Raw genomic sequence first — 13728 nt, 5'->3', positions numbered from 1 at the left:
GTGAACGAATTACTTCCCACAACGGCTTTCTCATCATTTAGTTTAACGTCTTAAATGTTTTGTAAAGACTTTGCAAGACGGCTTTAAATAAGTTAAACATAATGATATATAAATAAAGGTTTTCTTTGGCCACAATGGATTACCATCTTTTTGTCTGTTCTTTCCTTTCCAGTGGAAGCTCTTCACCTCGGAACGCTGATGGCTGCCCACGGTTACTTCTTCCCCATTTCCGACCACGTCCTCACCCTCAAAGATGATGGCACTTTCTACAGGTTTCAGGTCAGAACGAGGCGTCGCGTCCTTGCCGGACAAACAGTCCTCATGTTGTTCTCCTTCACTCTTTCCAAAACGCAAGTGTGGGAATTGTACTGTCAGGCTTGCCTCAATATAAAACCTTGAAAAATGACATTTACGAGATTTGATTAGATTAGAGAAATATGCAGGCTAGATTAAACGCCGGGCTTTGAGGCATATACATATTTGATTTAACAGCATACAATAAATCAACACATCTGGTACACGGCGTCCTTGGTTTACAGGTTTCTTTCCTGATGCAAAGACGTTTTTATGCAATTTGATGCAGTCCGTGGTTTAACAGAAACACAATAATGTAGTGATAAGGTTCTAATAATAATAAATATTTGTACAACAAATACAGGTTCCAATAAACTACTTTTACAAGTAATTGATAAATAAATTCAGCTGAAGAGGTGAGTTTAAGATTACTAATAAACTCGTCTCACCTTTTTTGGAGCACATAATCAGTTTTATCAGGAGAATGTATGAAAAACCTTGTAAAGTTTTGTATATCTCATAATTTGAAGTCTGGCTACAAGACATTTGAAAATGAATTATTTGTACAGTTGTAGAGGTTTATTGTATTTTAATCAAGACACATAAATTCAAATACTCAAAGAAAATTGTTTAATATGAATCTAACATGGCAGCACGGCAGCACAGTGGTAAGTGCATGTGTGACACAGTTCTGAGGTCATGAGATCGAAGCTTCCTTTATGGAGTTTGCATGTTCTCCCCGGGCATTCCGGTTTCCTCCCACATTCCAAAAACATGCCTTTCACGTTATTTGGCCGGTCCAAATTGTCCTTAGGTGTGAATGAGCTAGTGAGTTGTCTGTCTCTGTGTGCCCTGCAACTGGCTGGTAACCAGTTCAGGGTGTCCCCTGCCCACTGCCCGAAGATAGCTGGGATGGGCTCCAGCACCCCCGCAACACTACTGAGGATAAGCGGTCCAGAAAATGGATGGATGGATGAATGAATCTAACAGAAGGGGGTTTATGAAAAACACTACATTCGGGACTAACTGAGAACAACAGGTGGCACAAAGAAAAGTCAAGTCATGTTTATTTGTGACGCCCTTAATCACAAGTAGTCTCAAAGGGCAATACAGACCAGTATTATAACACCATCCCCCGATCTAAAACCTACAGGAGGGCAAGGAAAAACTCAAAAACTTCAACATGAGAAAAATGGAGAAACCTTGAGAAGGGACCGCACATAAGGTAACCCCCCTCCCAGGAAGACCAGGCTGCAACGGATGTTGCAATAACAAATAATCCACAGATATTATCAACATGATATATAGGTCATTCATAAGCTATAGAACAGAAGTATGTTGCTAGATTTAAACAGTTCCACTTAGGTTGCAGATCGAATCTCAGGGGGCTTAGAATTCCACAGTACGGGGGCCCGAAAGGAGAACGCTCTCGAACCTGCGGATTTCTTCTTGGCTTTTGGGATCACTAGTAGACCAGCATTTTTAGAGCAAATGCTCTGGACCAGAACATTAGGGGAAATTAAATCTGAAAGATATGAGGGAGTAGGTCCATGCATGATTTTGTATAATACCAACAGAACCTTAAAATCACATCTTAAGCTAACAGAGAGCCAGGTTTGCCAAAATCGGGGTAACGTGATCAAACTTTTTTGTCTTAGTTAAAAGCCTTGCAGCAGGCTCTTGATTTTCGACTTTGGGAGACTGGCGAGTAGTACATTTCAGTATTCGAGAAGATGTAGTTGAGGGTCATCTGCGTAGCATGTAAAAATAAATTTGAAAAAAACCCATTAGGTAATCTGTCTAGTTCAGGGGTCGGCAACCTATGACACGCATGCCAGCAGTGGCAGGCGAAGGGTTGACCTGTGGCACGCGAACGCACGGCAAAATAATACAAATAATGATGATTTTTTTTTAAAGCACATTTTTACCTGAAATTTAGACATTTTCACTTGTGCGCCGTGTTTACAGTAGCACCCCTCCTCCTCTGCTTCGTGTGTGAGTGCGTGTCTATGTTGCGCCTTACACAGGACGAAAGATCGGTGTTTTAACGCAGCCACAGAAACACCAGCGTGCGATAAATGAATGAATCATGACGGCTCCTCCAGCGAAAAAATCTGGTTCTTCTCAGCCAGCGTGGACAAATGACTGGGGATTCGTGCAAAAGTTGACCGTGCTGGTTGTGCATTTCAGCTTCGAGAGCGTTGTACCTCGCACATCGACTGTTAAACGTCATTACAAGACGAAACATGAACATGAATTCAAGGATAAATCTGACAAGGCGGATACATTAAAAACACGCAGTGTCCATGTACGGCCAACAAACACAGACTCTGAAAACCTTTGTCACTGCTAAAATCACCACCACTGAAGCAAGTTATCACATTGCTCACTGCATAGCAAAGCACAGAAAACCATTTAAATCTGCGACCAAATCAGCTGTTATTTCGGTTGCACTTATTTTCAAGTAGCCTTCTGCCTTACTGCTGTTATTTCAAGTTTCGATATTTTCTGCGATAAGATTTCATTGATGAATGGTATGGTAGCTGTCCATATCACCTGTTTTTGATTGTAGTTCATTGTTGATGAAGAATGGTTGATTCTGGTTAATTCTTGTGGTAAAAAGTTGAAGTCATGGATGGCTACAGGCCTTTCCACATGTTGCTCACATCCATTTTTTAGTTTATTGATGAACAAGAATAGTGGAAGATAAATTGGTCAGTTATACGATTTCAATGTATATCCATTTTGTATATCCGGAGTGGTGTTAAATTACAGCTCTGTTGGATATAAAAAGAAGTTGTTGTGCGAGTCATCTGCGTGATCTTAATTTGGCACACTGATTTACAAGAAAATTTGAAAGTGGCACTCAACACCGAAAAGTGCATATATCATTTTGCACTGTTGATTAAGAAGGTCTTGTTAGCGCCTGTAACAGTGTCAGAATTCATTACACATTTTCCTTATAGGCCATAATTTATGGATCTAATTTTCATCATTGTCATTTTATCATCTTATTCCATATACCCTGCTGTCCAATAGTTTTTCTAAAATTTGAAAATATATATTTCAAGTTAAAGGAACTTGGTGTATTGCTAGCGCCTGCTATTGTTATAAAAATCATTCATTATGAAGAGAAAAAACTCTTTATCTTTGACTAAAAAGCAAAATACATGAACTAGCATATAATAATGCATTTTTTAAAATACTCATAGGTCAGAGTCTCCAACGTGGTGCAGTCGCCCCCTTGAACCACCTGAGTAGTATTGGTTCTGAAAATCTATAATGGGTCAATGCGATCTCTAACTGGCATAATGTTTAGTGATTGACTGAGCCTATTTAATGTCTTATTAATTACAACCTGGTAAAAACGTGATAACGCCATAGTAGAAGCACAGTAATAACATGTTATATTAGAAAAACATCAAACTGGCAGCCCTTTGCCCTAATCAGTAAAAAAATGAAGCTCCCAGCTTTAAAAAGGTTGGCGACATCTGTCATAGGTTAAGAGATTTGTATTTCATATAATATGAGGCACACCTATAGGGAGCTGACATGATTGCCAGCCATCTTGCTGCTACTGGTAGTCCCAAATACAAAAAAAACCTTGTGAAAGGCAGGACAAAATAAGAAATAAAATAGATAAATAAATAAATTAATTTATTAATTAATAAAAAAATAAAAAAATGGTGATTCAGTGACTTTAAGTCCTCGAAGTTTGTCATTTTTCTTGTGCTTTGTAGCACTCGTTTTCAGTTGCACCACAGAACACAACATTTAATGGTCAAACATTACAAAAATGGCTAAATGATGAACTATAAATGAATCTTTGTCAAATGTTTGGGCTAGTAAATAAATAATGAGAGTGTATTCATGTGTAAATTTACCAACAGTAGAATAATTACATTTACAAGTTTTTTCATGTGTCAAATCAAATAACACTTAAGAGTTATTTTGAGTTAGCGTCTTAGCCAAACTCTCGGTTGAAATAACTTTCTGAACAAGGTCCAAAAAAGTTTTCTTTGACACGATTATATGAAATATTAACAAGACACTGAGATATATTTTGCTAAGACAAAATCTTTCAGCTGCCATCCTGCATTTGGTGGTAAAACTTATGTTCTGGGTGCACTGACAATTTAATATTTAACAGGAGTCAGTGTTGGACTCCCACAAAAATACAGCCTTATAAATATTAACAAAAAAGAAACAAAAAACACAATGCTGAGGTTTTTGCAAACATATATCTCAGGATTGACAGTTTTAGCGATTTGCGCCCATTGAGCCGTCTCCCGTGCACTTTGCATGCAATCGATGTAGACAACTGCCGGAGGCTCTTTGTGTCCTACTCGCGATCGGCATTCTCCTCCGAAGATGTACGAGTGCGCCGAAAGGAGCTTATGCGCTTTCCACGACGTACGACAAAATGTTTTATTGTGGCAGATGCCGTGATTCTCCTATATGAAAGCCCCTACACCTTCTCCCCCATTCCTCCTCACATTACAACACACCATATGGTCCTCTGTTAGATATGCCAGCGTGGTCTTTTTCTCTCTTCCATTTGTAAACAGACAGTATGTATCATTTGACGACTAGATGTCACTGTACTATGTCACGCGACCAAAGACAAGGGATAAAAAGTGCAAAGTACAAAGACTCAATGTAGTTGTAAGATCGGGCCTAAAAATATCCAGCCCGACCAGCTTGAACTCGAACACTTAACCTGATTTGAGGGACCAGGCCCGAAGCGAACGTGGATTTTATTTTCTGAAGACTCAGGAGAAGGTGGGGGCGGGGAGGGGGTAGAGATTGTTGGCTGACCACATTTACACACTCGACCAATAATGATATTTGTTCTTTTTTCAGACTCCATACTTTTGGCCATCAAACTGCTGGGAACCAGAAAACACAGACTATGGTGAGCATGCAATTACCCTGAAAATAGAAAAAAAGAAAAAACATGCGCATCCTAATAGATGTTTTCTCCATTAGCTTTAATAAATTTCGCTAGAAAAACAAATTAGAAGTTACAATCTCGAGTCTTTTAATATATCAAGCCAATTTGAAAATTAAGTGATTACAAAGTGCTTGTCTGATGAAACATGGAATTGCCAAGATAGCAAATTAAACTTGAGAATCACTATGAGGCGGTCACAGATGCAGAAGTGATTTAAGTACCAAAAATAATTAATTCACGACATAAACACCATGAAAGATGACCTTAACACCACATTCAATCGATCGATCAATCGATCAATCGATCAATCAATCAATCAATCAATCAATCAATCAATCAACCAATCAATCAATCAATCAATCAATCAATCAATCACTTTATATTTCTTTAAAAATAAAGTTAAAATGCAGCACATTAAAAAGTGAGAAAATACTATCTATCTATCTATCTATCTATCTATCTATCTATCTATCTATCTATCTATCTATCTATCTATCTATCTATCTATCCATCCATCCATCCATCCATCCATCCATCCATCCATCCATCCATCCATCCGACCATCCATCCATCCATCCATCCATCTATCTATCTATCTATCTATCTATCTATCTATCTATCTATCTATCTATCTATCTATCTATCTATCTATCTATCTATCTATCTATCTATCTATCTATCTATCTATCTATCTATCTATCCATCCATCCATCCATCCATCCATCCATCCATCCATCCATCCATCCATCCATCCATCCATCCATCCATCTATCTATCTATCTATCTATCTATCTATCTATCTATCTATCGATCTATCTATCTATCTATCTATCTATCTATCTATCTATCTATCTTTTTTTCACAGTCACACTTGTTTAGAGTTGTGATGGCCCTGGGGAAGAAACTGTCTCTGATCCAGCTAGTCCTTGTTTTACTAGGGCTGCAATAACTAATCAATAAAATGGATTAAAATCAATTATTAAAAGCGTTGGCAACGAATACCATCATTGATTCGTTGTGTCTTGCGATGTATGCGTCATCCAGCACGGTAAATCACTGCAAATAAGAGTGCATTGAATTTTGTAGTGACGTTGTGGTGTGGTTTCGCTGTTGAGGGGGCATGCTTGTGGTATCAATTTCATCCAGCAGAGAGCAACTCGATAACACATTTTTTACAACTTTCTATTGGTGCAGCGATGGATTTTAAGTTGCACTTTGGTCTGGCGGTGGGCGCCTCAAGACAGTTTCCTGATGCATGAACAAATTAATGATTGGCCTTTATTGTCTTTATCCAAGTTTAACAAAATTGTAGGGCTTCTCCTTTCCTTGGAAGTGAAACTAATTAAAAAGGTACAGATGTGCAAAATGATGACTATGTTAAAAATGCACAAGAAACTCATGATCTGACAAAGTACTTGGATATTTGTATATGTATACCATACATTTCTATGTATTGTTGATTATTGTTAATCTATTTCGCATACACTTTGATATTTTCTTTTTTTATATTATAGAATATTCTGTTGTTTTGGGCATTATTTTTTGATGCATCCAAAACTTTCATATTTGGATAAAAAGGAGGAAATTAAAAATATTTTTTTTAAGAATCCAATTGACTGATCAATCGGGGAAAAAAAAGAAAAAATGCCCGACTGATTCATCAATAAATAAAATAATCGTTATTTGCAGCCCTAGCGCCTACCTTCAGGTCAAAGATGCGTTGGTCTTTTATAATTTTGTTGGCTGTACAGTTGTATCCCAGGCCGGCAATGTCCTCCAGACGCGGCAGACACAGCCAGTGATTTTCTTGGCTGCGTTGATGACTCTGTTTGATGTATCGGTCATGCTGTTTGCCCATTTTCCTGCCGTCCGTTGCACTGATGAAACCCAAGCGACATAACCGTATCAAAAGCTAAATTGCAATTTGGCCCTCCTCTAATTTCATCAGACGGACTGATTACAGTGACTAAAAGCAGAGTCATGGCTTGTGTGAATGCACCTGCTGAGCACATTAGGAAGGGACATTTTCATGGTTAAAAACAGATGAGCTTTTGGCAGCGCATTAATTCCAGCAGTTGGTGTTCTTTCGAGTCATAGCGCGAGAGATGGAGACGGTCAACATGAGAGAAGCGCTGCCAGAATGATAAATTGTGTCTTTTGAATTTTCCCAAAACAGTCCAAGTGTTTAATGAGTACCTAATGGGCAGTTTTCAATGGAATGAAAGGGGGAAAATAATACGCATTTGAAGGGAATCATGGCTCTTTTTAGAGAACTGGCTCTTTCGGTTCACTAAAAATAGCCGGCTTATCCAGCCTCCAAACAGCTCTCTAGATTTAATGTTTTGGGTTTAATCATTGTATCACCATTTTTTTATAGAAGAGAATAGAAGATGATAGAAGATAATAGGGGAAGGGAGAGGAGAGGTGATCCCAAGAGCAAAGAAGTGTTCTGCTGGTTCGAGAGCGTTCTCCATCCGGGCACCGGTGCTGTGGAATGCTCTTCCCCCTGAGATCCGATCTGCAACCTCAGTGGAAATGTTTAAATCTAAACTTAAAACTCACTTCTACTCCATAGCATATGAATAACCTACTCTTCTCGTCGGCTGAAAAATAGTCTGTGTAATATAGTGTAATAATCTGTGAAGCCCTTTGAGACTCTTCGTGATTTAGGGCTATACAAATAAAAATGACTTGACTTGACTTGACTTGACTTGACTTGACTTGACTTGACTTGACTTGACTTGAGAAGAGAAGAGAAGAGAAGAGAAGAGAAGAGAAGAGAAGAGAAGAGAAGAGAAGAGAAGAGAAGAGAAGAGAAGAGAAGAGAAGAGAGAGAGAGGAGAGGAGAGGAGAGGAGAGGAGAGGAGAGGAGAGGAGAGGAGAGGAGAGGAGAGGAGAGGAGAGGAGAGGAGAGGAGAGGAGAGGAGAGGAGAGGAGAGGAGAGGAGAGGAGAGGAGAGGAGAGGAGAGGAGAGGAGAGGAGAGGAGAGAGTCTTTATTGTCATTGATATTGACATGGTAAAACATTGCATGGAACAAGATTAGGCAATGGGTGACAGAGGTGGTATCTTTGGTGAGAAGAGTCCCTTACAATATTGAAATCTTTGCTGTGATATCACACACCAGCAATGTTGTCTGGGCTCTGGGCAATCTTTTGGGCTGTGATGATTCCTGTCTAATATGTATCATTATGCATGAACAGACTTAAAAAAGGAAAAAAAAAAGAAAAAATAAAAGCCAAAAATTAGAATAAAAGAAACGAAAAAAGGAAAAAGAAAAAAGAGGCCCACAGGTATAGTAAAAGAGGAAAAGGGAACGAGAAAGTTACATAACGTGTAATAGCAATAATAAAGTAACATCAAACCTAGAAAAATTCAATGATGCTTTAAAAATCTATTATCCTACAAAATTATAATAGCATCATAGCATTATGTTTCACTCCACAATGAACTCATTTAAACTTTTTAATACTAAGCAACTTTACGTAATAACCTATCACAATCTCACACATAAGCTCACTCGAGTAACAGAGGCTCAATGCGCAGTCGTTGACCTTTGCCCACTGCAGTCCCGTTTTAATGTGCAGTTGAGAGGATTAATGAGTAAAAAGGACAGCCACTTAATGCCAAATCCAGATCCGGTTTTCTAACGCAGTGTTTTTCAACTGGTGGGCCGGGACCCATAAGTAAGTCACTGACCTGTTTTCATTGCCTTGGAAAAACATTGCGATGAAAACACATAGACTGAGGTAGAGCTAAGATTCATGGCCCGAGCCCGAACCCGAACCCGAACCCGAGGCAATTTCGGGCCGGGTCGGGCCTGAAATGTCAGTCATACGGTCGGGTCGGGTCGGGTTCGGTCCTGCTTTTTTTTTTTTTTTTTTTTTTAAATTAATTAATAATTATAAATATATGTTCATTAAAAATATATACTTAAACTATGTATGGATACTAGACCAAGGAATACTTGTTATAAAATAAATAATTTGGATAAAACGGAGAAGGAGCTGTAATTGCTTTTAACGGAGCCAGAGCATGCTCTGTGCACGTGACGTGACGTGAATGCTGTCCTCTTAATAATCTTCCCCTCCGCAAATTCGCGTGATTTTGGCCTGGTATCCCCGATATGGAGTCGGACCAACAAGAAGTTAAGGATAAACTCAAGAGAGGAGAACTGACGAGGAAAACGCACTCTGGTAAGAGTTTTAATAAGCGTTTTATATAGAATACGATCGCTTTTGTCGGAAGTGTACATTGACGTTGGTGACATTTTCATCCGCGTTAAAAAACGCAATTTGCAGAATAAAATCACGCTTTATTGTTTAAATAAACGCGTTATATAGACTAGGATCTCCCAATTATTATAATTAGCTCGCTTTATTGTTTTAATAAGCGTTTTATATAGAATACGATCAGGGGGGGGGGGATTTGCATAGGAGTCGGAAAAGGGCACAACACGTCAACACCCCCTCAATGATAGTGCCGCGCTAAAATCTTAAGGACGTACTACTACTGCTGCTGTGGATTATGGCCCAATGATCAAGTCGTCAAAATGACGGACGCCCTTAAATGTTTTCGCTACCTCAAAAAAAAAAAAACCCGTCAATGACAGATTGTCGCTTAATGTAACATCTGCAGTGCAGACACAGAAATATAAAAGATGTAAATGTTTATACAGTTTTATTTAACTTAGGCCTAGATGTTGTAACAAAAGGCAGAGTTTAATTTGTTATCATAAATCACCCCTCCTTATAAATAAAATATGTAATTTCGGGTCCCCTCGGGCCGGGCCAGCAAATCCAGTTAATTAGTCGGGCTCGGTCCGGGTCGGGTTTAATACCCCTCGGGCCTGCGTCGGGCTCGGGTGCTTTTTTTGGGCCCGATCTTACCTCTAGACTGAGGGTCAATTACACCCTCAGTCTATGTGTCAACAGTAGAGGGTGACTCTGCCCTGCAAATGCGAGTCAACACCCGCCATTCACACCAAAGAAAAGGACTAGATGAAACAAGCCAGAAATGGAGACAGGACCCAGTAGCATTCGCTTACTCAGTTTTATTGATAAAGAGAGAGAGCAGTGCTTGCGTCCACGATCCGATGATCGACGGACACGGGTAGCTGGTGGCTGGAATGCGGAAGTGGCACTTCCGTGTTGAGCAAGGATAATCGTAGACAGCAGGGATACTGGTCACTTAGCCGGGACGGGAGAGCAAGGGCGGTATCACGTTCAGAAAAGAGGACCGCAACAGGTATAAGGCAGGAAACAGGGCAAAACAGGTCGGAGGTCGGGATGGCAGATCAGGGCAGAAACAGGTCCAGAAACGGTATCCGACAGGAGAAAACAGGGCAGGAAAATGTCGGAAGGTATGAGCTTGCCTAGCTGGGAGCATAGGTTCACAAACGGTCTGACGGCTTCTTCTTGGGAGCCGGGGTTTTAAAAAGAGTCTCTAAACCAATCAGCGCTCAGGACTGTTGGCACCAATTGGGCAGTCAAAGGTGCCCTAAATCAGTAATCATGACACTAGTAAAGATTGATGGTGAAAGCCTTAAACAGAAGATTAGGGATTACCCTGAAGAAAATGCCTGGTCAAAAAGGTCTTGGGACAAGGAGAGGACTGGTGAAGAAAGTCTTGGGAAGAAGTACTTGCCGTCTTGGCGAGGGAATTTCTTGAGCAGGGTTCAAAGGAGACCTGATGATTTATAGTAGAGGATGGCTTATTGGATGATTGGGATAACCTGGACAGGGGAGTGGAGAAATAGACTGAAAATGGGGTAATGCTGCCATCTCTTGGAGGACAAGAGGGGATGCAGGTGCTGAACCATGACAGCAATAGTCACAACCGTGCGTTTCATTCTTGGGCGGGCAAGAAGGATGCACCTTTTAAAAAAAGTGCCTTGTGCCGGTCTGTCAACAATATGGGATTGGGAATAATAAATTGTGGCTGCAACAGTGCAGTTCATTTAAGGCTACAATACAATAATGTTAAAAAAGGGACGCTAAGCCTGGCCAACACACGCTCTGCCGGACCTGCTTAAGCCTATATGTGATCAGGGATAGTGGATCACAGCTAGATGAGTGCAGTTCACTTTTTGGTGGACTGAACAGGAAAAAGACCAGAAGGCCTGCCAAAAATGTTGCACTATATCATTTCAAGTAATTTTGTTTGTTTTTCAATAAAACGTGAATCAATTCTACTATCTGTGTTTTAAACTGCCCTCGAGTCAATACATTTGCGATTGGAATATTTTGCTTGATTTGGGTCGCAGCTTGAGGATAGGGTGGGATGGTAGTTCTTGAGTTAAACCAATTGAAATACAGTTCTCTTATGCACCTTCGCCTGCCCCCAGCTCACTCTGTCTTATTTCCCCGTCTTTCAGCTGTTTACCTCTGCAAAAGAACAATGCAAAACAAAGCACGTCTGGAATTGGCAGACTACGAAGCGGTAAGTAAAAGAGCGTTTTGTCTTTTGCACGTTTGTTTTTCTTTTCTAGCAGGGATCATTAGTAACACAATCCAGACCTGCACCGGAAACATAATCGGTCCAATCACCTCAAAACCTTTGTTGTTGTGTGTTGTGATTGTTTATTTGTTTTATTTGTTTTATTTGCAGGAGAGCTTAGCAAGGCTACAAAGGGCCTTCGCCAGGAAATGGGAGTTCATTTTTATGCAAGCAGAAGCACAAGCAAAGTAGGTTTGAAAAATATTTTTCACAACCGATTTTCAACCATGCGTTACAGTTTACTCCAGGGGTGGGCGAACTTTTTGACAAGCGGGCCGCATTGGTTTAAAAAAATTGGAACAGGGCCCACAAGATGGGAAAAATGATTTTTTGTTTGATTTCATCCAGAGTCTGGAACAGGGGCAATTTTAAGGTCAGAGAACCCAAAGTGTCTGGCTGTTTTTTTCACTTGAAGTGATTTAGGTTCATTAAACACTCTTCAGGATTGTCACTTCCCGTTTGTCACTTTGTGGTTAGCAGAAACACCATTATTACGCTATGCCCATTTTTTGCTTATTTATTTCTAAAATAGTATACACACACACACATATATACAGGAGCAGCAGAGAACAAATTAACTGCACTCTGGTTATGGTTGAAATGGAGCCTTCAATCATTCAATCAATCAATCAAAACACTTCATTTGTCCCCAATGGGCAATTAAAAGGCACACAGGGTAGCATACAACACCCACCCAGATACATACAATAATCCAATGTTCGACCATAAAGTGCTGAAGTCCATACAATACATATGACTGAATAGAATGTTTAAAAGTGAATAAAATATATAAAAAGTACCAATATAAATGAGTCGCGAATAAATCAGGGGCAGAACAGTACTGAAAACTAGGGAGTAGGGACTGCAAGTTCAGGTGCTGAACAGCCCTGGGGATAAGACCAGTCTTCCTCCTTTGAGTCCTGCTGCTGGGACAGCGAAGTCTGCATCTTGACGGCCGCCAAACAAAGTCCGGGAACATGATGTATGTAGGGTCATGAAGGATTCTGCGGGCTGATTTGGTGGTTTGTTGCTTACTCAAGGTTTTGAGAGCTCTTATAGGCTGGCCTCTTATTTTGGAGCAGATTTTTAGTGTTCAACAGGCTGTCGTTATTTTGTGGACCCATGAAATGAAGGATAAGGTGATCACACTCTCAATGAAGGAGTAGTAAAAGGTAGTGAAGATGTTACTACAGACCCTGAAAAGTTTTAGTTCCTGACCAGATACAGTCTTTGTTGGCATCCCTTGAGGATCTCTTCAAATTCGAAGAAAACTTCAGTACGCTGTCAAATATAGTGTCCAGGTATTTGTACATACCCACAATCTCCACTACTTTCTCTTGGATGTTGGCGGTGACTGCCTCACCCAGCTTCCTCTGCTTGGGGGAGAAGGTTATTATCATCTCCTGGGGTTTGTCAACTTTCAGCTCGAGAAAGGAACTCTTGCACCATTATACAAACTCCTGTAGAGCTGAACTGTGATGGTGTGTTTGACCTGACAGCAGATAGGAGGACTTGTCGTCAGCAAATTTAACCATATGGCAATGTGGCTCGGATTACCTGCAGTCATCAGTGAGAGAAGAGAAGAAAGGGGCGAGGAGAGAGGACACAGCCTAGCAGGGAGCCGGTGGAAGTGAAGACGCCGTCCGAGAAAGTGTTGTTAACCAGCACTCACTGTCACCTGTTGGTGAGGAAATCAATGATCCACAGAGTGAGCTGGTGGTTCAGGTGTAAGCGGGTGATGAGTTTCTCGACGATGAGGTGAAGGCGCATGGTGTTGAATGCTGATGAGAAGTCTGCATACAGGAGTCTGGCTGTGGTGCTGAGGGTATCCAAATGCCTGTGGATGGTGTCGAGGATGAAAATCTTAGTGTCATCAACCCCTCTACCAGCTCGATATGCGAACTGAAGAGGATCCATCAACAAGTCGGTTGCTTTGGTGATGTGACTTTTCATGATCCTCTCCATGGCCTTCATCAGCAGGGAG

At 40.5% G+C, this 13728-nt stretch overlaps 1 protein-coding gene across 3 annotated transcripts in view; it reads left to right on the top strand.

Moving 5' to 3' along the window:
• Nucleotides 1-13728, top strand: part of rgs7a (regulator of G protein signaling 7a) — a 121992-nt gene that overhangs the window by 78530 nt on the left and 29734 nt on the right. For all 3 annotated transcript variants that reach the window (XM_088351217.1, XM_088351219.1, XM_088351218.1), the window contains exons 5-8: nt 173-279; nt 5158-5209; nt 11623-11687; nt 11856-11932. In XM_088351217.1, coding sequence (XP_088207343.1) covers nt 173-279; nt 5158-5209; nt 11623-11687; nt 11856-11932 — 301 coding nt within the window. The remainder of the gene's footprint in view (nt 1-172; nt 280-5157; nt 5210-11622; nt 11688-11855; nt 11933-13728) is intronic.

Source organism: Urocampus carinirostris, chromosome 13 (assembly GCF_059441175.1).
Source record: "Urocampus carinirostris isolate Australia breed hairy pipefish chromosome 13, RoL_Ucar_1.0, whole genome shotgun sequence".
Lineage (NCBI taxonomy): Eukaryota > Metazoa > Chordata > Actinopteri > Syngnathiformes > Syngnathidae > Urocampus > Urocampus carinirostris.
Note: the sequence above shows the minus strand (reverse complement) of the source record. Positions and strands in the feature narration are given on the sequence as shown.